Source organism: Zootoca vivipara, chromosome 13, assembly GCF_963506605.1.
Source record: "Zootoca vivipara chromosome 13, rZooViv1.1, whole genome shotgun sequence".
Taxonomy (NCBI): Eukaryota; Metazoa; Chordata; class Lepidosauria; order Squamata; family Lacertidae; genus Zootoca; species Zootoca vivipara.
The window spans coordinates 38610469-38630638 of record NC_083288.1 but is presented as its reverse complement, the minus strand read 5'-3'; the positions used below and the strand labels follow the sequence as shown (position 1 = coordinate 38630638).

The following is a 20170-nucleotide window of genomic DNA, read 5'->3' as shown; positions in this document are numbered from 1 at the left end:
AAATACACATTTATTAAACTCTCCTTTAGCATGTAAAAATCAATGTCAATGTGCTGGCATATGTTTCAAAGGCATTAATCAGATTCTTGCCTTAAACTTCATAGATTCTAGACTTCCCAAAGCTCACGAGGCACGGTCCAAACATTTGGCATGGCCTGAATTGCCCTACTCAAAATCAATCAAGGACTCATTCTCTGATTGCTGCTTGCCTTGCTTCTCCTGCCACTTCAGCCTCAGCCTCACAATATCTTCTCCAAATTGCTGATGGAGCTGGCCAAAACCCATGCTGAAGACACCAGCTTCCACCGCCGGTTTTGTAGTGGGGTGTTTCAAGTCTCTTGCCAGGTGTCTCAATTGTCCTTCACATTTGGGAGGCTGCTGGTGCTTCAACATCTGAAACTGTCCCTCCAGCTCCGTCACCAAAGCTCGGAGGTAACTGAAACCTGCCGTGCTGAGAGCTCGCACCCAACCCTCCATGGTTTCTTGGCTCTCGGCCGCCATTTTGTAGGATCGGGCGCCAGGTACGCCATCGGGGTAGGAAATCTCAAAGGTGTGCGGTTCAGATGCAGACTCCTGCAGCTCAACGGTGCAACCTTCCAGGATGATGAGCCGGAGATGACCCCGATCTGTTGATTGGTCTCGGCAGAAGAGGATATTGCCCCAAAGCTCGCACCAGCATGGCCGGTAGGAGGCTGTGCGGATGCTCTTCTTATACAGCAATCCCTGCCGGTCTGGGAGATGCCTCAGGTGGGAAGATGCGAGAGCACTCGAGAGGTGGAGTTTCATGGCGGACAGAAGCCTGAAAGATGAGGGGTGAAATTATGATGGACGACTGGTGGCAGTGAATGAAACAGGTGGGCATGTCAAGAAAGTACAGGTGATAATGGGCCCAGAAAAGGAATTGCAGATATACCGGTAGAACCGGGCGGGTGTGTGTGAAAAAAGAAGAGAGAAATGAGGGAGAGTGTGGAATAAATTTGGGATGGGGTGAAAGGGAATAAGAAAAATGAAGCAAAGCACGTGAAAAGAGGGATCACGCTTTTGAATTTCAAATCTTTATTCAATTTTTAAAAAACATACGTAACAAAGAAAAAAAGGGCAAAAAGTAGTGGAAAATAATCAAGTTATATACAAAGTAAATTTGTAAAAAACAAGAAAAAGCATATACAAAGCTACAACCGAGTAAAATAGAAAAAGGAAAAGGAAAAAAAAAATCACTTCCTGTTATTTACAATACGTGTTCCTTTGTTTCTTCTCTCCTTCTTGCTGTTCCTCCTGATCTGTTCCAAATCAAACTTTCACTTTAGATTTATTTTATTTTCTCCTTTTAAGTTCTAATCTAAGTATTTCGCTAAATTAACCTCTATGTCTTCTCTCTCCAAGTAATCTTGAACATACTTCCATTCGCCTATTTTTTTTTGCCTCGGAACGTGTCTAATTATTGCCGTTAATTTTGCCATTTTTAAATATTTAATTAACTTTTCTTGCCATTCCTGAATCGTTGGTAAGCTAGCTCCTTTCCATTTTGACGCAATTAATACCCTTGCCGCTGCACATGTGTACAGCAGGATATTTACTCTATCTTTAGGTATGTCTGGTGGGGTCATACTTAGGAGGAAGGTTTCGGGGTTTTTTTTAAATGTACATTTTAGAAGTTTTTTTTAGTTTTTCATATATCTGGTTCCAAAATTCCGCCACTTTTGGGCATGTCCAACAGTGATAGAAACTCCCAATTTTGTCCTGACATTTCCAGCATTTCCCCTCTCCCGTTTTGTAATATTTCGCGATCTTATCTGGGGTCATGTGCCATCTATAAAACATCTTTAGAATATTCTCTTTAATTGTTGTACAAGCTGTGAATTTAGAGTCAAATTTCCATAAATTATCCCATTGGTTTGTCATAATTGGTCTGCCGATATCTGATGCCCACTTTATCATGGCATTTTTCGTAAGTTCATCTTTTAGCTCCCAATCCAATAAAAATCTATACACTTTCCCAAGTATTTTTTTATCATTATCTAGTATAATCTCTTGTAATTTGGACTTTTCTTTGGGGAACCCAATTTCTTTATGGATCTTGAATATGCTTTGTACCTGGCCATAATGTAACCAACTCGAGCAATGTATTTTAATTTCTTCATACGATTTTAGATTGTAATTGTCCTTATCTTTTACCAATAATTCTCGATATGTGGGCCATTTGTCATTTGTTGGGTTTCTGCTCATTGCTGTCATTTCGATGGGTGATGCCCACCAAGGGCTATATGGCTCCATTAGCTGTTTGAATTCCAGCCAAATCTGGTACAAGGATTTCTTAATTATATGATCCTTAAATTCTCTTTGGTTTCCTCTTTTATCCAGCAAGAGGTAGGCATGCCACCCCTTTGTGTGTCTAAATCCTTCTAGTTCTAACAACTCTTGATTTTCTAGAGTCAGCCATTCTTTTATCCAGCACCATCCGGCTGCAGCGTAATATAGTCTTAAGTCGGGGACTCCCCAACCTCCTCTTTCTTTTGCTTCTGTTAATAATTTGAACTGTATCCTGGGTTTTTTACCTGCCCATATAAATTTACTTAGTATTCTTTTCCAATCTTCAAATATTTCCTTCTTTCCTATTATGGGTAGCATCTGGAAAAGAAAAGTGATTTTTGGGAGGATCACCATTTTAATAGCCGCTATCTTTCCTGAGAGGGACAAATATAATTTGTCCCATCTGCCTAGATCCTCCTTTATTTCCTTCCATAATTTTATATAATTATTTTCAAATAGATTAATGTTATTTGGTGTTACCTCTATGCCTAAATATTTTGTTTTATTTACTATTTGCCATTCTGCCAATTTTTCCAGGTCCTTTATCTCTTTTCCTTTTAGATTTTTGATCATGATTTTTTTTTTTGCGTTAACTTTAAATCCAGATGCCTTCCCATAATTTTCCAAATTCTGTTTTAATTTTAATATTGACTCTTTTGGGTCCTCCAACATAATTATAACGTCATCTGCAAAAGCTTTTATTTTTATTGTGTGCCTTTTTACTTTAATACCTTTTACACCCTCGGTGTACACAGGAAAGATCTCTGGCTGTGTACCCCCCCCCCCAAAAAAAAGGAATCCTAGGAAATGTAGTTTGTTAAAGGTGCTGGGAAGTATAGCTCCCTGCAGGCAAACTACAGTTGCCAAGATTATTGGGTTGCTTTAAATGTGTGGTGTTTATCCAGCTGGGAGAGAATCTAATTTGGGATGGATTTTTATTTTTAAGAAAATTGAACAGGATCTAGAGTAGGATGTTGGAACAAAAGTGGAAATAACTTAATGAATGAGCAAACTAATTGTGTTATATAAGCATAACAGGACAGGAGAACAGATAAACAAATTGAAATAATGGTTTTAGAAGGAGTGAGGACAAAAAGGTGGTGAAGGAAGAAAAGTAATTGTTGTGTATTGAGTCACGACACAACAGTAATGAAACGATAGGATGAAGGGCGCCAGAAGAAAAAAAGGAGAGGACCAATCTATGCATAATTAAAGAAAATACTGGGAAAGGGGGAAAGCTGGAGAAGAACTGGAGTGAGAGGGAAGGAGGAATAACTTCCCCAGTTTGTCTTGAAATAAATGTAACTATAGCAAGTGTCCTATGCAAACATGAGGATATTGTAAAAAAGGGAAACACACTCCCCTGAATGCCCTTACCTTTGGTGTCAGATGCGTCTGAGTTCCCCCTTTTGGTTTTCCTTCATGGCAGTTTCTCTTTCTCCCACTCTTCAAGAGGAAACATTTCCCAGGTGAAGGGGCGGGACTAGAGCTCACCTGGCGATTCACAAGTCACTTGGTCCAGGAAGAGAAGGTAGCTATGGGAGAAGCTTGCCTCCCCTTTGATCGTAGTACCTTGCTTTCCCCACCCGCAGTTTCTCTCTCAAGATAAAAAAGAACAAGCAACTGGAAAGAGGAAGTAAGGAACCCACAACCAAGTGCTGAAACTTAACCTCGAAGGAAAGTTCTCTCTGGTCCTAAAGAGAGTTGCCTCAGAATGGATTCTTTCAGGAACAAATAGCTGTGAGGAATGGAGGGTAGAATAACAGAATAATAATAACTGTTGGAAGGGGTCCAGAGTTTCATCTAGTCCAACCCTCTGCAATGCAGGAATCTCAGTAGTTGGGATCTAAGTTCTAGTTGCTACAGTTCCCCATAAAGTGCCCCCTTTTCTGACCTTGCCTGTTCCCCCTTGTGCACCCACTCTGGTGTATCATATACTTACTGGTCCATCATTAGTTAATAAAAGATGGTGGTTTATAGGGACTGGGTATTGTCAGTAATGGCACTGCTGGGGGAAACCAGCAATTTTCATCTCTTGCAGTCTTTAGGTGTATTATGAAGTTTTTTTTTTCTTCATTAGGCTTTTGATGAGCAATTTGTATTCTCTCTCTGCTTACTCTTGGACTCTGTTGGAAATGGATCCGTTGCATTTCAGCCTGTCATTCATCTGTGAGAGGCCCAGCATCAACTCTGTATATAAAAGGCCAAGTGGAAGGGTAATTTCTGGGTCAATAATTCTCAAAGAGTGGAACCCCAAAGACTTGAGCAGCTGGGTGCTCCCTGGCAAAGGATCTTTACAGTCGCATTGGACTTGTTGGGGGTGAATGCACCTCCACTTTTCATTATTCCCCATTAATAGTGGGGAAAGGCAGCTCAGGAAAAGTTGTGGCTTTCCTTGATGATGGTTCCCTCTGTTTTGCTTTAGGAGGGAGGGCAGCAATGCCATGTTATATTTATTTTCTAATGCCTGTGTTTGGGGACCACGAGGGTCATCTAGTCCAACCTCTGCAGTGCAGGAATCCTTTGTCCCAATATCAACCCTGAGATTAAGAGTCTCGTGCTCTGCCAACTGAGCTATCCCAACAGCCTGGAATAGCTGGGAGTAAGTGTGTATACCACCCTGGCCTGTGCATGCTCTAAGATCTTTGAGTGAGGTCCTTTTTCAAGTGCCTTTTCTAGTGGAAGTACATTAGGTATTGAACAGAGAAGATTTTTACTGTCATGGTACCCTGATTTTTCAATGCAGAAAATAATTATCGGTGCCAGGCCAAGGCATTTTTATTTGCCCAGGTATTTTAAATGGTTTGTTGCCTCAGTCTCCCTTATCATTTTATAGTTGTTCTTCCCCTCAGTTTATTGTTTATATGAAGTTGTTGCTGTTGTTATTTGGAATAAATATTTTTTTTATGTTTATTACACACAACCCTGACATCAGTTTGAAGTAAATTTTAGCCCAACCCAACAATTGCATTGTGGCATAAGCCCGCTTTGTCTACAGTATGATGAAACAAGCTACTGCTTGTGGCATGGTAAATTTGTTGGTGCCGCAAGACTCTCTCACTGCAACAAACTAATAGGGCTAAATACATCTTAAAGGCTGGATTAGTACCCTAAATCCACAGATCCTTGCAGGCAATGGCAGCCTCTGCCTTAACTAAACATGGGAATCTCTGCATGCTGTGTCTGGTGGAACATAAAGCCAATTGATAATAATAATAATAATAATAATAATAATAATAATAATAAGATGTGGGGTTGTTTTTTGGGGGTGTGTGTGTTATTGGGTTGTTGTTTTTATTTTGATTATATATTTCATGGTTTTATATTTTTATTTTGTTCCGTGAACTGTATACAGCGGTGGGTATAGAGTTTTGTTGTGTGTGTATATATATATATGGCGTTCTGCATCAGGCTTAAACAAAAGGTCATCTGCCCTATGATTTCATTTCATTTTTTCTTGAAAGGGCCAAGGAGATGCTTGTATCTCCTGCAGATGTTATTCAGGGATACAGTGCGTTGAACCATGGAGGTAACCGTTATACTGAGGGTTGTTGCTTGACCTGTTTCAGGAATATGTTTGGTTCCCTTTTAATTCCACCAGCAGTATTTGCGCCGTTAAAACCACACCGCTTTAAAGAACTACTCATTCCTAAGGTCGAAGTCCTACACAGGAGGAAGTCCAATAAAAAAATTCCTTCAGTAGCACCTTAAAGACCAACTAAGTTTTTATTTTGGTATGAGCTTTCGTGTGCAGGCACGCAACCCAAGATACACTGGAGCTGAGGAACAAACTGCACAATTCCTGAGGGCTGCACTGGCATGGAATGTTACAGAACTTCTGCCCTGGGAGGAGGTCCAAAATTAGGAAATACGCCACCCCACCCCACCCCGCGCGCGTGGCCTGCACTCGCAGGCTTTGCCCACACTCTTCGTGGTAGTCGGCGCGAACGAAGCCACCGCTTGCCAATACTTTGCGGTCACTTCCGGAGCGCGTGCGCCGCCGCCTGCTTAGCGTCACGTCCTCGTCGAATGGCGCGGCGGGACCCGGATGTTGATTGCCTCGCCGCGGTGGTTTGAGAGTTGGGGGCAGCGGCGGCTGCGTGAGGACTCAGGTGGGAGCCGCGTCCCGTCGCGCGGGGGGGGGAGGAGCGGGGAACGCGAGTGACGTAATGCGCACATTCTAATGGCTCCCGCCCCGCCTGGACGTCTGGCTGGGGGCGCGGGCGGCATACCTGCCCAGGTGCGCTCCCGGGTCAATGACACCCCCTTGCTCACACCTGCAAAGCGCGGGGCGGCCTTCGAGCCGTGCGACAGGCTTCTTTGGAGTTTGGGAGGCCTCTCCCGCAATTAGTTAGAGTGGCTAATTTAGGGACGTAATTGGTGTCGGGGGTTGTTTTTTAAAACAACAACAACAATAATAAACCACCCACATTTTGTCTGGAGTTCATTTGCGTTTTAGACCTCTGGAGATGATGATGAGCAGCGAAGCTTGACTACGTTTGGATTATTTTCAGCAGGCAAAGTCCAGAGGAGGAAGTGTAGAAGAGTTGGAAAGGGACCATGAGGATCATCTAGTCCGACCCCTTGCAATGCAGAAATCTTTCATCCAATGTGGGGCTCGAACCCACAGCCCTGGGATTAAGTCTCATGCTCTGCCAACTAATTGGAGCATTTTACCTTTCCCCCAAGACTGTTGTTAACTTTAGTGGTCAGAGTTCAGTTGTTGCACTCCTTGCTCTTTAGAGGCTTATTGGCCTGCACGCACACACCCCTGTTTGTGTCCCCCAAGCAAACCCTGAGCTATGTGAAAATGTTTCTCTTGGAAACCGGGTAAATTATGTATACAAAACTTAAAACATGCCATTCTTACCAAGAAATTTGGGATTTCTTAGTGCAGCTATTTCTAAATCGAAGTATTGTGACAGAATATGCAAGGAGTTTTTATTTGCTATCTTTTTGCAGGGGCTCTTTTGTTCATTGAGTTTACGTAACAGGCTGAGATGTATTGTAATAGGATTTGCTTTTGCAAAGGGTAAAACGATGCGTATAAAACACATCTCTTTACCAGTATATGCAGCAAAGATGGAGTCAACAGTTGCTTTGTTTACAAACCCTCCCCAGAGACCTGCATGGTGGAGATAAGGCCCTTTCCCCTGAGACCTGCATGGTAGAGATAAGGGCCTTATCAGCAGTGGAACTAGCAGTATGCAAATTCTGGTTAACCAAACCAGTCAGAACAGCCAAGCCCCTCTCCTGTGTTGCCTGCAGATAGAACTCTTGGGTGTCTTGCATCCCATCCCCTCTGCTCATCTTTTGAATCTGGTTTGCTTTTTGTAGAGCCATAATGTCAAAACGCAAGGTGACCTTTGAGGACCAAGGCGATGAGGATGAGGAGGAAATGAACTTGCCAAAAAAGAAGGTGAGTGAAAGAGGCTATTCTCCAATAAAGTGGTACCTCTACTTACGAATAACTCTACTTACGAATGTTTGTACTTACGAACAGAGCTCTGTCCGCCATCTTGGATGCGGTTTAGATAGGATTTTTTCTACTTATGAATTTTTAGAAGAAGAAGAGGAGTTTGGATTTGATATCCCGCTTTATCACTACCCGAAGGAGTCTCAAAGCGGCTAACAATCTCCTTTCCCCTCCTCCCCCACAATAAACACCCTGTGAGGTGGGTGGGGCTGAGAGACTTCAGAGAAGTGTGACTAGCCCAAGGTCACCCAGCAGCTGCATGTGGAGGAGTGGAGACACGAACCCAGTTCCCCAGATTGCGAGTCTACCGCTCTTAACCACTACACCACACTGGCTCTCCAGATAGGGTTGCTTCGACTTACGAATTTTTTTTCTCCCAATGCATTCCTATGGGATTCGACTTACATTTTTTTTCTACTTACAAATGTGCGTTCAGAACGCATTAAATTCGTAAGTAGAGGTACCTATCTTCATATTCAGGGGATAAAGTGAACAAGGAACTGTCCATTTAAAACATACAAAATCTGGGATCTTGACTTGAGAATACACGATGGCTTACCCTGAAGATTTAGGGTAGCTTAAAAGAGGGATAAGCTGCTGATTTGAAAGAAAGAAAGAAAAACGCCCTCTAAACTAGTGATGCTGGGGAATACAGGCAGATTCTTCAGCTTCTGAATGACAATTTCTACATTCTTTACCAACCCCCCTCTCTTAACAGCTGGTGGAACCTGCAGTTGGAGGACCAGGCAGCCGCTTTAAGGGCAAGCACTCACTGGACAGTGATGAGGAGGATGACGAGGAGGAAGGGCGAGGCAGCAAATATGACATCCTTGCATCAGATGATGTAGAAGGTAAGTATGGAACTGGAACCATGGTACGTGTACATATTTGGATAATGAGATTCTGTATTCTGTGATCTTTCTACTTTCTGAAACCCAAACCCAAAACAGCAAGCCACCCACTAGTCCTTATAAAGATAAGAGAGGCTACTTTTGCTTGGAATTGCAATGGTAAGGATGTGGCAAAACTAAAGGAAATGGAGCTATTGAGTATCTATTTCAGTGCTTAAGGGAGAAAATCTGCATGAAAACTAAGGGTCACCTGGGAGTAAATCCCACTGAATTTAATAGGATTTAATTCTGAGTAGATATGTGTGGGATTGGGCTGTATGTGTTCAAAGCCCTTTGTATACATTATTTCATTAAGCCTTAAAGCATCCTTTTATAGTAGGTTGTGTTTAGGTATTCACAAAATTTGGAAGGTCTTGGCAGCTAAGGCAATATTTTGGGTTGTCGGAGCCCTTTAAGGGGCCTTATGCATGTTTTGTTCAGAGTAAGCCCACTGTGTTCATTGGCACTTACTCACAGGTAAGTGTGCATAGGATTGTAGCCCCTGATCTCATAACTACACCTCTATGGAAGACCAGTGCTCCCCAATTCCTCTGTGGAAGATGAATACTGTACTCCCCAATTCAGCTCCATATATTTGGAGCTTGTATAGAGGAATAGGGGCTCATTGGGGGGCTGGCCATTGGAGTAGCTGGAGTACCTTGGCCATCCACCACTGCTCACCCCCAGCCTTCCCTTCCAGAGCCCAAGGTAAAAACTGGGGCTTGTTTTAGCAATGGGTGATTGAGACACTCACAATGCTTCAGCCTCACACCTCTGAGCCCCCTGAAGCCATGTCAGAGTGCTGAGCTAAAATGAGCAATCCTGCCTCTATATATGTATGTATAGAAACACTATTGGATGTACTAGGGCTAGCAGAATTATGATTGCAGAGTGGAAGGATTCATAGGGGATAGGGCTATCAGTGCCCATGGGCCATGATTGCTGTGCTCTCCTTCCACGGTTGGAGGCAGCAATGGTTCAGAAAACCAGTTGCTGGAAACCACAGGAGGGGAGAGGGCTCTAGTGCTCAAATCTAGCTGGTTTTCTACAGGGAACTGATTGGCCACTGTGAAAATGCTGGACTAGATGGGCCACTGGCCTGATCCAGCAGGCTCTTCTCGAGTTGTTGGTGTTGGTGTTGAAATATATATGTATATATAAATTTAAAATTGTCCAGTAGCACCTTAGAGACCAACTAAGTTTGTTCTTGGTATAAGCTTTCGTGTGCATGCACACTTCTTGGTGTTAATTGAGTTTATATACCACCCTATACCCAGAGGTCTCTGGGCGGTTCACAGAAATGATCACAACATACAGTATATAATGAGAATAAAAACAGCAACCCAGTAATACTCCCCTCCCAAGAAAAGGAGCCACATTTTAAAAGGGTTTAGGATGTTCTTATGGTTTCTATCAGCCCTGCTCCAGTGATTTATTAAAGTTAAGAGTCATTTTATTCTAGTATTATGAGAGGCTGTTCCATCATAATTTGACCCCCCCCCCAACCTTATTTACCCTCGTAGGGCAGGAATCTGCAACTATCGACTATGAAGATGGTGTCCGCATCACTCCATTCAATTTGCAGGAGGAGATGGAAGAAGGCCATTTTGATTCAGAAGGCAACTACTTCTTGAAGAAAGAGGCAATGATTCGGGATAACTGGTTGGACAATATAGACTGGGTAAGGTTGCTTGTCTGGGCTGAGCAGAAGACAGCCCATGCAAACAGGGAGCTGATAATCTTGGTGTGTAGAGAGAGAAGCTTGATTGATTTCCCAGTTGCACTGTAGCAGGAAGCAAAGCATCCGTTTTTGTGCTTGCATTGTTCAGTCATAAAAACAGAGATTCTGGGAAGAAATTCTGAAATGTCTGCAAGAGGGAGCAGCAGGGGAGGGAATGGGCTATAGTTCTGCAGTTAGGACAGGAGTGAACTGGGTTCCTGGCTCAAATCTAGGTACCCTAAGTAGTCAGAAATAAGTCCGGTTGATTGTCATAAATTTAAGCTGCTTTCCTGCATGGTCCTCAGGACTTACAGCTTTTGAAGTAATTCTAAGACAAGATAGCCTTGGAGACAGTGAGCTTCATAGCGGAGTAGGGATTTGATGCTGTGTACTCCCATACAAGCTCTGCACTGCGCACGCACTACCTTGCACAATAGAAACCAGTGCAAGGATAGACATGAGAAATAGGCAAAGTGGGATAGCATGTGGTCGTTGTCCCCCCATTTGCGGTCCCCCCCCCCCCGTATGCTTACAGCACAGGTTAAACTTCAGAATTTTATTATCTTTTGAAAGATGGCTGTAGTTGGTGAAAGCATAGTCAGGTGTAGTATTTGAAAACTAAGTAAGCGGGAATAATGTTGCTCTCTTACCTCCATGACTTTTTAATACCACAATAATTGGGCAACCAGTGAATTAGTGTTGCATCAAACAAGGCTGATGGGATTCTTGGGAATATCTAATAGGAACAGGGAGTGCAAATAACAGAAAGGATATTTCTGGCTTGCGGCACCTGCTAGAGTTCTTTGACTGGATCTGAAGCCCCCATACATTAGAATTGCAGAGTTGGAAGGGACCCTGAGGACCATCTAGTCCAACCCCCTGCCATCCAGGAATTTGCAGCTGCCCCATTATGGGGATCGAACCTGAAGCACCATGCTCTAACACAGGCATACCCAAACTCGGCCCTCCAGCTGTTTTGGGACTACAGTTCCCACCATCCCTGACCACTGGTCCTGTTAGCTAGGGATAATGGGAGTTGTAGTCCCAAATTAGCTGGAAGGCCGAGTTTGGGGATGCCTGCTCTAACAAGCTGAGCTCATCCACATTTTGTAATGGTAAACCACTTGCCTCTTACGGCTTTCCTGTCCCTTTCGCTTCCCAACCAGGTCAGGATAAAGGAGCAGCGTCCTGGTCAGAAGAAGCCGCCGCTAGATTCTGCCGATGAAGATGAGGAAGAGGATATTGAAGTCGGACGGGCACCTTTGGACAAGAAGGCGCTGCTGGAAGGGATGGTGGCCTTGGTGCTGCCTGGCGAGACGGTGGCCAGGGCCATCCAGAGGCTCGGAGACAAGGGCGGGCCCAAGAACAGCGGGCGTCAGCGGAGGCCTTGGAGCCGCCTCAAGGCCGAGGAGGCAGAGCCAGCCGAGGAAGGAGAGCCCCAGAAGCCCGGGTCGCCAGAACGGAAAGAGCAGCTGGAGCGCCTCTCGGGGCTGGCTGACCAAATGGTGGCGCGAGGCGTGTATGAGATCTACCAGGAGACCCGGGAGAAGCTGGCACTGAGGCTCCGGGCACTGGAACAACCTCCCGCATCCGCAGCTGAGCCGGAATTCGATATGTTTGCTGAGGATATTGATGAAGCGAAACTGGGGGAGAAGACACCAGCGAGTGAGTCCTTTTGTTGGGAACTGCGTTGCTGTTTTGGGAAGACCAAAAACGCATGATTTGCAAAATAATAATAATATATAAATCCCCCAGCGCAGCTGCTTGCTGAGATATATCGCTGCAGGTGGGGGAAAGTGTGTTGTGCTCATTTTCTGCCTGCAGAGAAAAGCATTCCCTCTCAGGAAAAGGTTTCTGCTCTTAAGATTCTCTCCGGTACTTGAGATTTCTACATGCAGGGTGTTTCTGTGGGGAAGCGTTCCAATGTGGGATCACCCAACCGTCCCCCAGAATCCTGACGTTTGAAGTAGTACAGGTGTAGCACATGACTGTCCTGGTTGTATTTCGGATCTTAGCCATTGGGTTATTGTTGGAATTGGCAACCTGACACCAGTTCTAACATTCTTCCGGCAGTGGGAAGTGAGGAGCAAAAGCAGGGCGACGACGATGCTCTCTCCGAGGTCATGTGGGAATACAAATGGGAGAATACAAACACGTCTGAACTCTATGGCCCCTTTAGCAGCTCCCAGATGCAGGTAAGAGACAAAGTGGGGCAGTCAAACCGCTGTTATTTCTCTCTCAGATATTTCTTCATGTCTCTCTCTTGTCTTAGGTATGGAGTTCTCTCTTCATCATTCAATCTTCATTCTTTCCACCTGTACCAGTGGCCTTTTGCTGATAATTTTTTGTTTTTCCATCCTTTCAGTAGCCTTCCTTTCCCCCCCCTCCCTCTTTTTTATGTTCATTTCTTCCCCTAATTCTTTGATCTTCAGTCCACCTCTATGCATTTATTGTTCCTGGGTGTTTAGTCTTGTCCGTGGTTGCAAGTGCACATCGCTGTGGCTGGCCTGCTAAGGTGGGTGAGCAGCTGTGAGCATATTGGAGAAGCAATGTGTTAGATTTCTTACCTGCTCTTTACCACATGGTCCCTGGTGTGTTGCAGCAATAAAATACAAATCATAAAAACAAGAAACTGTAACTGTAAAACAAGAAAAGTATAAAAACAATTAAAAGCAGTTCCATATGTAAAATTAATGCAAACATTTAATGAAAATATATGCAAAGACAGTGAAGAATAATTCCTGTACATATATGCACTGGGATTTTGAACTCCACTTAAGCAAGGAAATCATGTTGCTAGAGAAGTTGTTTCGATTTGTAGTGACAGCTGTCAAGCTGCACCAAGGATTTTTTTAACACTAATGTAATCAGTTGCCACAGAGATAATTTTGGTTACATTTGATGTCCTTCAGTTTGTTAAACCTCTTTCTGTGCTCCTCCTGATGGAAATATGCAGATGGGGACAGATATACCCCTGCTTTAAGTCGTTTACATACTGTCTTCTCTTGTATATTATTTACAACAAAGCTCAATGACTAAGCTCTTTGGCGACAACGCGTCTGATTACCGGAACGACGTCTGAGCACTGAACCACTAGTAGATCACAAGTGGATTCTTTATTACTGTGTGTCTGCAATTGTTCAAGATAAAATCTATTTTGGAAAGAGAATAAATGAACATTGGGCCACTGATATATTATGAGTGAAATATTTATTTACGGTGTTTGCAAGTGTTTAAGATAATACCTCTGAGTAAGCAGCCTAAAAGTGCAAAATCTGGAATATTCTTGCACACCACCATTCATTTTCTCTGAAAATATTGCCAGCAATGTGTATTGTGCAATCTCGGCTACAAAACTGGGCATTGAGTCCAGAATTCGGGTTCCCCAGAATCTCCGATTTCATCTTTAAAACCAAGTTTCTAGCCTTTCACAACCTTCATTTCCATGCCTGTTTTTGGGTGAAAACCACCTAACGCATTTTAGTTTGTAGGACCCCCATGTTGTTGGTTTTTTGGCTCTCCATGTGTACAGATTTTGTTGGTCCCCTTGATATGCTAATGTCAGTTGTTTTTGAATACCACATTGGCTAGTTATGCTGATAATTCCCCCCCCCAGTGCTTGTTTGTTCACTTCACCCCCTGCCCCCATCCCTTTCTCTTTCAACACTTTCCTCTTCTGTATCCCTCCAGGACTGGGTATCCCAAGGCTATTTCCCCGATGGGGTTTACTGCCGGAAGGTGGAGAATTCAGAGGGCCAGTTCTACAATTCCAAGCGCATTGATTTTGACCTCTACACGTGATCGGAACCCGCCTCCTGCCCCACAGAGCACAAGAGATGCAACTCAACACAGAGGCAAACTGAAAGAACTTGCCGGACTTTAGGGGGTGGGGGCCAGGGGAGAAGAGGCGTGTGTGTGTTTTTGTGTGCGTGTGTTTGCAGAGGGGAAGAGGGAGAGGTTTGATTTGCCATCTCATTCTGAAGTTGCTACGCATTTTGTGAGAAATAAAAAGAATCAACCTTAAATTGGCTGGGTTGGTTATTGTTTCCCAGCTGACGATTCCTGTGAGTTGGGCATAGGATAGGGATTGGCATGCAGCCTTCTGCAGGTGAAACTCGGAAAATTAGAATATCGTTGAAAAGTGCAACTTATTATTTTTTATTTTTCTTTAAATTTTTACAAATGCTTTCTTTTGGAAATTCCACAGTAATAAAACAAATACCGGTAGTTACAATAATACAAAAATAAACATCGGTATTACATTTCATTAATTACATTCCATTTATAATTGACCCGCCTAACGACAAATAATTACAGTAGTACCTCTACTTATGAATTTAATGCGTTCCGAACACACATTTGTAAGTTGAAAAAAATTGTAAGTCGAATCCCATAGGAATGCATTGGGAGAAAAAATTCGTAAGTCGAAGCAACCCTATTTAGAAATTCGTAAGTAGAAAAAATCCTATCTAAACCGCATCCAAGATGGCGGACGGAGCTCCATTTGTAAGTAGAAAAATTCGTAAGTAGTTATTTGTAAGTAGAGGTACCACTGTACAACAAATAAAGGCTTGACATATCTTGCTTTGCATGTCATGCATCTATCTCATATATTGGTTTCACCTTTTAAGTTGCATTACTAAAATAAATGCACTTTTTGACGATATTCTAATTTTCCGAGTTTCACCTGTAGCTGTCAGTTCTTTTCTGCTCCTCAATGCTTCCAGTAGCATCTTAAGTGATGGGGAGGAGAGAATATCATACACAAGCAAATAGAAGATTTGGGGGGGAGGTAGAGAGGGTAAAACTAGTCGCCATTCAGTGACATAGTTCACTGTACTACCATCTTGCACAATATTTGGTGGAAAGATTCTGGTTTACTTTGTGTCTATTACTATTTTCGTCTGTAGGGATCGGCTTAAAGGGGGCCTTTTTTTACCCAAACTTACTCATGACTCGTTTTATTCATTGCTCTTCAGCTCCTTTATACTACCCAATTCCTTGTTAAGAACCTCATGAGAAGGCCATGCTTTAAAGTGTGCCCCTCCCCCTTTCATCTACACCAGGCATCCCCAAACTGAAGCCCTCCAGATGTTTTGGCCTACAACTCCCATGATCCCTAGCTAACAGGACCAGTGGTCAGGGATGATGGGAATTGTAGTCCAAAACATCTGGAGGGCCGAAGTTTGCGGATGCCTGATCTACACCCATTCCTCTTAGGTCTTACAGGGTAGAGTGTTTAGGCAAATCAGATGGCGGCTTCCCTTTGTAATACACACTAGTCCAGAGCCCTTAAAACAAGACACGTATTTTTGGTACATGCACAGATTTTTTAAAATGGACTACTGCAGAAATTAAAGCCAACAGCAAAATAAAAACAACTTTTAGATGTTGGCTACATACAGATATTTTGGTGTTCTGAAAGGGCAGCAAGTTTATTAATTATTACAGTAATTTTTTAGTCGGGGAGAGGTGATCACGGGATTTCCTGCCACAAGCGCAGAAAATAATTTGACCAGCTTTGGATACTATGCAACTTGACTTGGGGATGGGGTGGAGAGATTTCTGCTCCGCCTGAGGCGACAACATGCTTTGTGCTGTTCCTGTTCATAAGGAAGAAACCTCATTTTCAAGAGGATGCTCGGAAAGGGGGTGGCTTTAGTTTCTGTGATGCTGGTCCAGTCAGTTATCCAGTAGATCAGAGCTCATTTAAGATCTTGTAAGTCGGCCACCCAGCACAATTGTCCCACACTCAAGTAAACAGTGGCATTACTTCCTCGGAAGCTAGAATTCCCACAATACAGTATATTTATTGTGGGCTCTTATCTTTAAAAGATGAAAACATCCCACTAGCAGGCTCAGACGTATGGATAACGGGTTAATGTTCTGACGGTGAGAAACAAGCCACCAAAATAGAGGTTTCGTAGTCTGAAGTCCACATTTCCTCAAGACAGCAGGCATGAGGCCAGATATGGGGAATCTAGCGCTCTGGATATTAGATTACTACCCCATCATTCCTGGTGATTTTGCCATGCTGATGGGATTTGGGAGTCCAGCACCACAGGTTAGCCCGCCCCCCCTTCCTTTAAGATGTCTTACTGGAAAACATCCCCTAAGCACAGTTTTCTGTGTCTATTGATGGGTCGCCCTCTAGGAAGCACATCTTCAAAGTGATGACCACCCTGTGTTTGCCCCCAGCACCTGATATGCAGGGATATACTTTCGCTGAACATTGGACATTCAGTGGCGAGAAAAACTTTGCCTGTTGGGTTTTGTCTGTCCAATGCAACTGTGGAATGGAAGCAAGCCTCTGGGAAAAGAGGCAGCCCTGCTCTGTTAATTTAACACTCTCTAGCATTTAATGTTGGGTGTGGTTTGTAGGTGGCGCAAATCAGAGATTCATGCTGAAACTCAGGGGGGAACGGATACTGGTGTGGCAATAATAGGAAATGAGATGCCAGACTTTGCAGCAGCGCAGTCCCCATGCACGTCGGCCGCAGAGGACTCGGTGAAGCAACAGCATGGAGCCTGCCGTCGAAACGAAATGGATCCTCAAAGCTGCTTTCCTTCTCTGCATTGGCTGGTGTACGTACTGGAGCTCTACTTTGGCTTGTGGGGCAGGTGTACTGATCCCAAAGGAACTGGCTTTGGCTTGTTCCTGTGTCTTTAACAGCAAGTTGATCTGCAGCAACCAGCAGGTGAACCTGTTCTCAACTTTGAGAAAAGTAGTGCCACCTGCTTACAACTGTTTTAAAAGGCACAGGAAACGGGGATGGGGTTTTTTTTTGTTAAAGTTGGAGCCATCAGGAGTGGGGCAGCTGGTTGGGCTGCAGGTAAACTGAATCAGGGCTAACAAGGGGGGCAGGGAGGGGGCTGCAGTGTTTTAGACATTGACTTAAATAAAAAGGAACAAAAACTTATGGTGCGTGGGAAGGATTGCTTAGTCAAGCACTGAAATAAGTATTTTTTAAAAAAAATATATTTCTAGTGGTATTAAGTGCATACTAAATTATAACCCCACTTTGCATTTATTTTGCCTGTATTTAAAGCCTGTCGCACCAATCCATTGTAGTTGTTACAACAGCCCTGATCTCTCCATATTGTTCGGGGCGGTGCATCGAGTTGTTGAAAGCTACCTTGAGAGATTGGGGCTAACAAAAAATGTGAGACCTTCCTACCTCTCACAACCCATATGAGGCTAGTTAATACTGCCCCACTGTGCAGGGCTGTTACCAGGATTACAGAGGCTGGCTCAAGATGTTCAGCAGACGGCCACTTCATAGACTACTGCAGTATGTAACATGTGGGGCTACCCTTGAAGACTACCCAGTACCTTCAGTTTATTCCAAAACAGGGCGGTGGGTTTGAGAACAAGAGCTGCGTGGTCTTGCAAAACATGTTGCTGCTCTTCAATGTTCACTGGCTTTCCAAATTCTGCTGAAATTGTTGGGCTTAACATAAACAGCCCTATACAAATTGGAGCGTGGAATAAGGATGCCTGCTTTCACTTGGCCCTGCCTGTTCGCTAAGGCAAATGTATCCTGACTCAGGTGCCTTCAAACCTCAGAAATCAACAGTGGCAAATACAGGGACTTTTCTGTTCTGTAGCCACAGCCTTGAAACAGCCTTCCCAGGTGTATTTAATCTAATCCACCCCCTGCAACATTCATCCAGGGCCATCTCCTAGGTTTTAGGTCAGGCATCCCCAAACTTCGGCCCTCCAGATGTTTTGGACTACAGTTCCCATTTTCCCTGACCACTGGTCCTGTTAGCTAGGGATCATGGGAGTTGTAGGCCAAAACATCTGGAGGGCCGCAGTTTGGAGATGCCTGTTTTAAGCAATTGTCAAGGTTATTTTATTCACCCAGGCTTTTAGTAAACAGAAATGTCGAGTTTTTAGTGATGCCTATTGTTTTTAAATTTGTGTATTCTTTTTCATCGCTGCTTTATCTGGCTGCTTTTACTGTATACCTTTTTTATAACCTGCCCCCCCTATTAATTGAGGTTTGATTGTAAGCCGCCTTTGATGTTTCTTCAGAATTGAAATGTGGGATAGAAATGCTTACGTAAACAAATGAGATGGTGGATTCCTGAGGTGGTCGAGTGGACTGTACCACTTGAGACCGCAAGTATAATGCTGTATTTAAAAAAAATAAAAAGACAAAAAAAAGCAGCCCTCCATCTGGACACACACAAAACTAGACCTGCAGGGGAAAGCACGAGTTCCAGCTCTTTCTCCCTAATGCAAGGGTGGGGAACCTCAGCCCACGGACACCAGGTCAAATTTCCCCAAAATCACACCAGATGTCATATGTAACACCAGCATAGCTGCCAAGTTCTCCCTTTTTTAAAGGGAAATTCCCTTATGCTGAATAGGCTTCCTCGCGAGAAAAGGGAAAACTTGGCAGCTATGAACACCAGGTGCGGGGCAGGAAGAGGCGTGGCACCTCCTATCCCTGCAGCAAACAGGACTGAACTCTCTGTGCATCGGCTGAAGGGTGGAAAACTCAATCCTGCTTGGTGGAAGTCCCTGAGAAGGCTCCTTGCGCATGGGGCACATCGTGCACCTGAACCCTGCGGAAAGCAGGACTGAACTCCCCTCCCCCTGCCCACCTTTGACAGATGGGCAGGTCATCCCCCTTGTCAAAGGCGGCTGGCGGAACGGGGGGCTATGGGAGAGAGAAAGAGCTGGGACCATTGTCCCCAAAAGCTCTACTAGACGGGCAGCTTTCATTTTGGTCCAACACTGATGGCGGAAGAGGGCAGCGGATGACGTCGTAAACACACCTCCACTTCCCACCATCCTGTAGCTGCTTGCTGCAAACACCCACCCACCCACACCAAGCATCTTATGTCTGAAGCTGTTTCCTCAGCCTACCAAATGGTAGGACCACCTCCACCTTGGCATTGGCATCAAACCAATTTTTAAGGGCAGCTGGGCTGCCTGCCACTTCCCCAGTGGGGTCACTGAGGGCATCTTGTGCAAGGGAGCTGACACGACTTCCTGGCCTCTGGCGGCTAGAGTTCCTTCAGGGAGCCAAAAGGCCGCCTCGCCGCCACAAACCCTTCCCTTTCTTTTTCCACTGTGTGCATTCTGATGCATTCTGTGAAGAAATAACGTGTCCCCCCGCTGGCACGCTAGGGAAACTCGTGGGGATTCAGGGCATTGCGAAGGTGGGGAAGAGGCCATAAGAATGGGAAGGAGAAGAAGGGTCAAATGACTCATCCAGCCATCTCTTTGTCAACGGAGAAGCCGTTTGTTGGGGAATGTCCAAATGTGGCCAACTTCCTCCCGGCCAGACATGTGGGTCAAGAGCCAAATGTATGCACGAGGAAATAAAATATGAAAACTCATACGCTAAAAGCAGCAGCGCCTGCGACGGGGGTGGGCTTGCATCCTGCTGCAGCCAGGCTATCTCCAGGAATACCGGGCATTTTTGTAGCCTTTTCGAGCAACCAGAGCCCATTTACATAGGCTGTTTTGTTGTAAAACGTACGCAGAGAGCTCGAAAAGTTGGTCGGCAGCACTATTCTTTCTCCCTCCATCCTTATTGCTGCTGGGAGAGAACGGATTGCCTCAGGGAGCTTCCTGCACATGCAAGATTTGAACAACCTGTGGAATCAAATAATTTGTAGAGTTGGAAGAGACCCTGAGAGTCCTCTAGGCCCAACCCCCCTGCAACGCAGGAATCTCAACTGAAGCATCCGTAACAGATGGCCATTCAACCTCTGCTTAAAAATCTCCAAGGAAGGAGAGTCTACAACCTCCTGAGG

At 44.4% G+C, this 20170-nt stretch overlaps 2 protein-coding genes across 2 annotated transcripts; one reads left to right on the top strand and one right to left on the bottom strand.

Moving 5' to 3' along the window:
* LOC118095233 (sesquipedalian-1) lies at positions 1-3971 on the bottom strand. The gene is made up of 2 exons (XM_035136302.2): positions 3688-3971; positions 1-799 (listed from the first exon to the last, which is right to left on the bottom strand). The coding sequence occupies exon 2, from the start codon at positions 784-786 to the stop codon at positions 166-168; it is 621 nt and encodes a 206-aa protein (XP_034992193.1). The 5' UTR covers positions 787-799; positions 3688-3971; the 3' UTR covers positions 1-165.
* A 2314-nt stretch (positions 3972-6285) lies between these two features.
* Positions 6286-17258, top strand: CD2BP2 (CD2 cytoplasmic tail binding protein 2). The gene is made up of 7 exons (XM_035136300.2): positions 6286-6422; positions 7648-7729; positions 8505-8637; positions 10200-10357; positions 11563-12061; positions 12470-12591; positions 14087-17258. Exons 2-7 carry the CDS (start codon positions 7655-7657, stop codon positions 14195-14197), a joined length of 1098 nt encoding a protein of 365 aa, XP_034992191.1. The 5' UTR covers positions 6286-6422; positions 7648-7654; the 3' UTR covers positions 14198-17258.
* The last annotated feature ends 2912 nt before the right edge of the window (positions 17259-20170 follow it).

Coding starts and splice junctions, on each gene's coding strand:
- LOC118095233 (XM_035136302.2), bottom strand. CDS start 786: ATGAAACTCCACCTCTCGAGTGCTCTCGCATCTTCCCACCTGAGGCAT.
- CD2BP2 (XM_035136300.2), top strand. CDS start 7,655: ATGTCAAAACGCAAGGTGACCTTTGAGGACCAAGGCGATGAGGATGAG. Junction 8,638..10,199: donor TGCATCAGATGATGTAGAAG/GTAAGTATGGAA, acceptor TTACCCTCGTAG/GGCAGGAATCTGCAACTATC. Junction 10,358..11,562: donor GGTTGGACAATATAGACTGG/GTAAGGTTGCTT, acceptor CTTCCCAACCAG/GTCAGGATAAAGGAGCAGCG.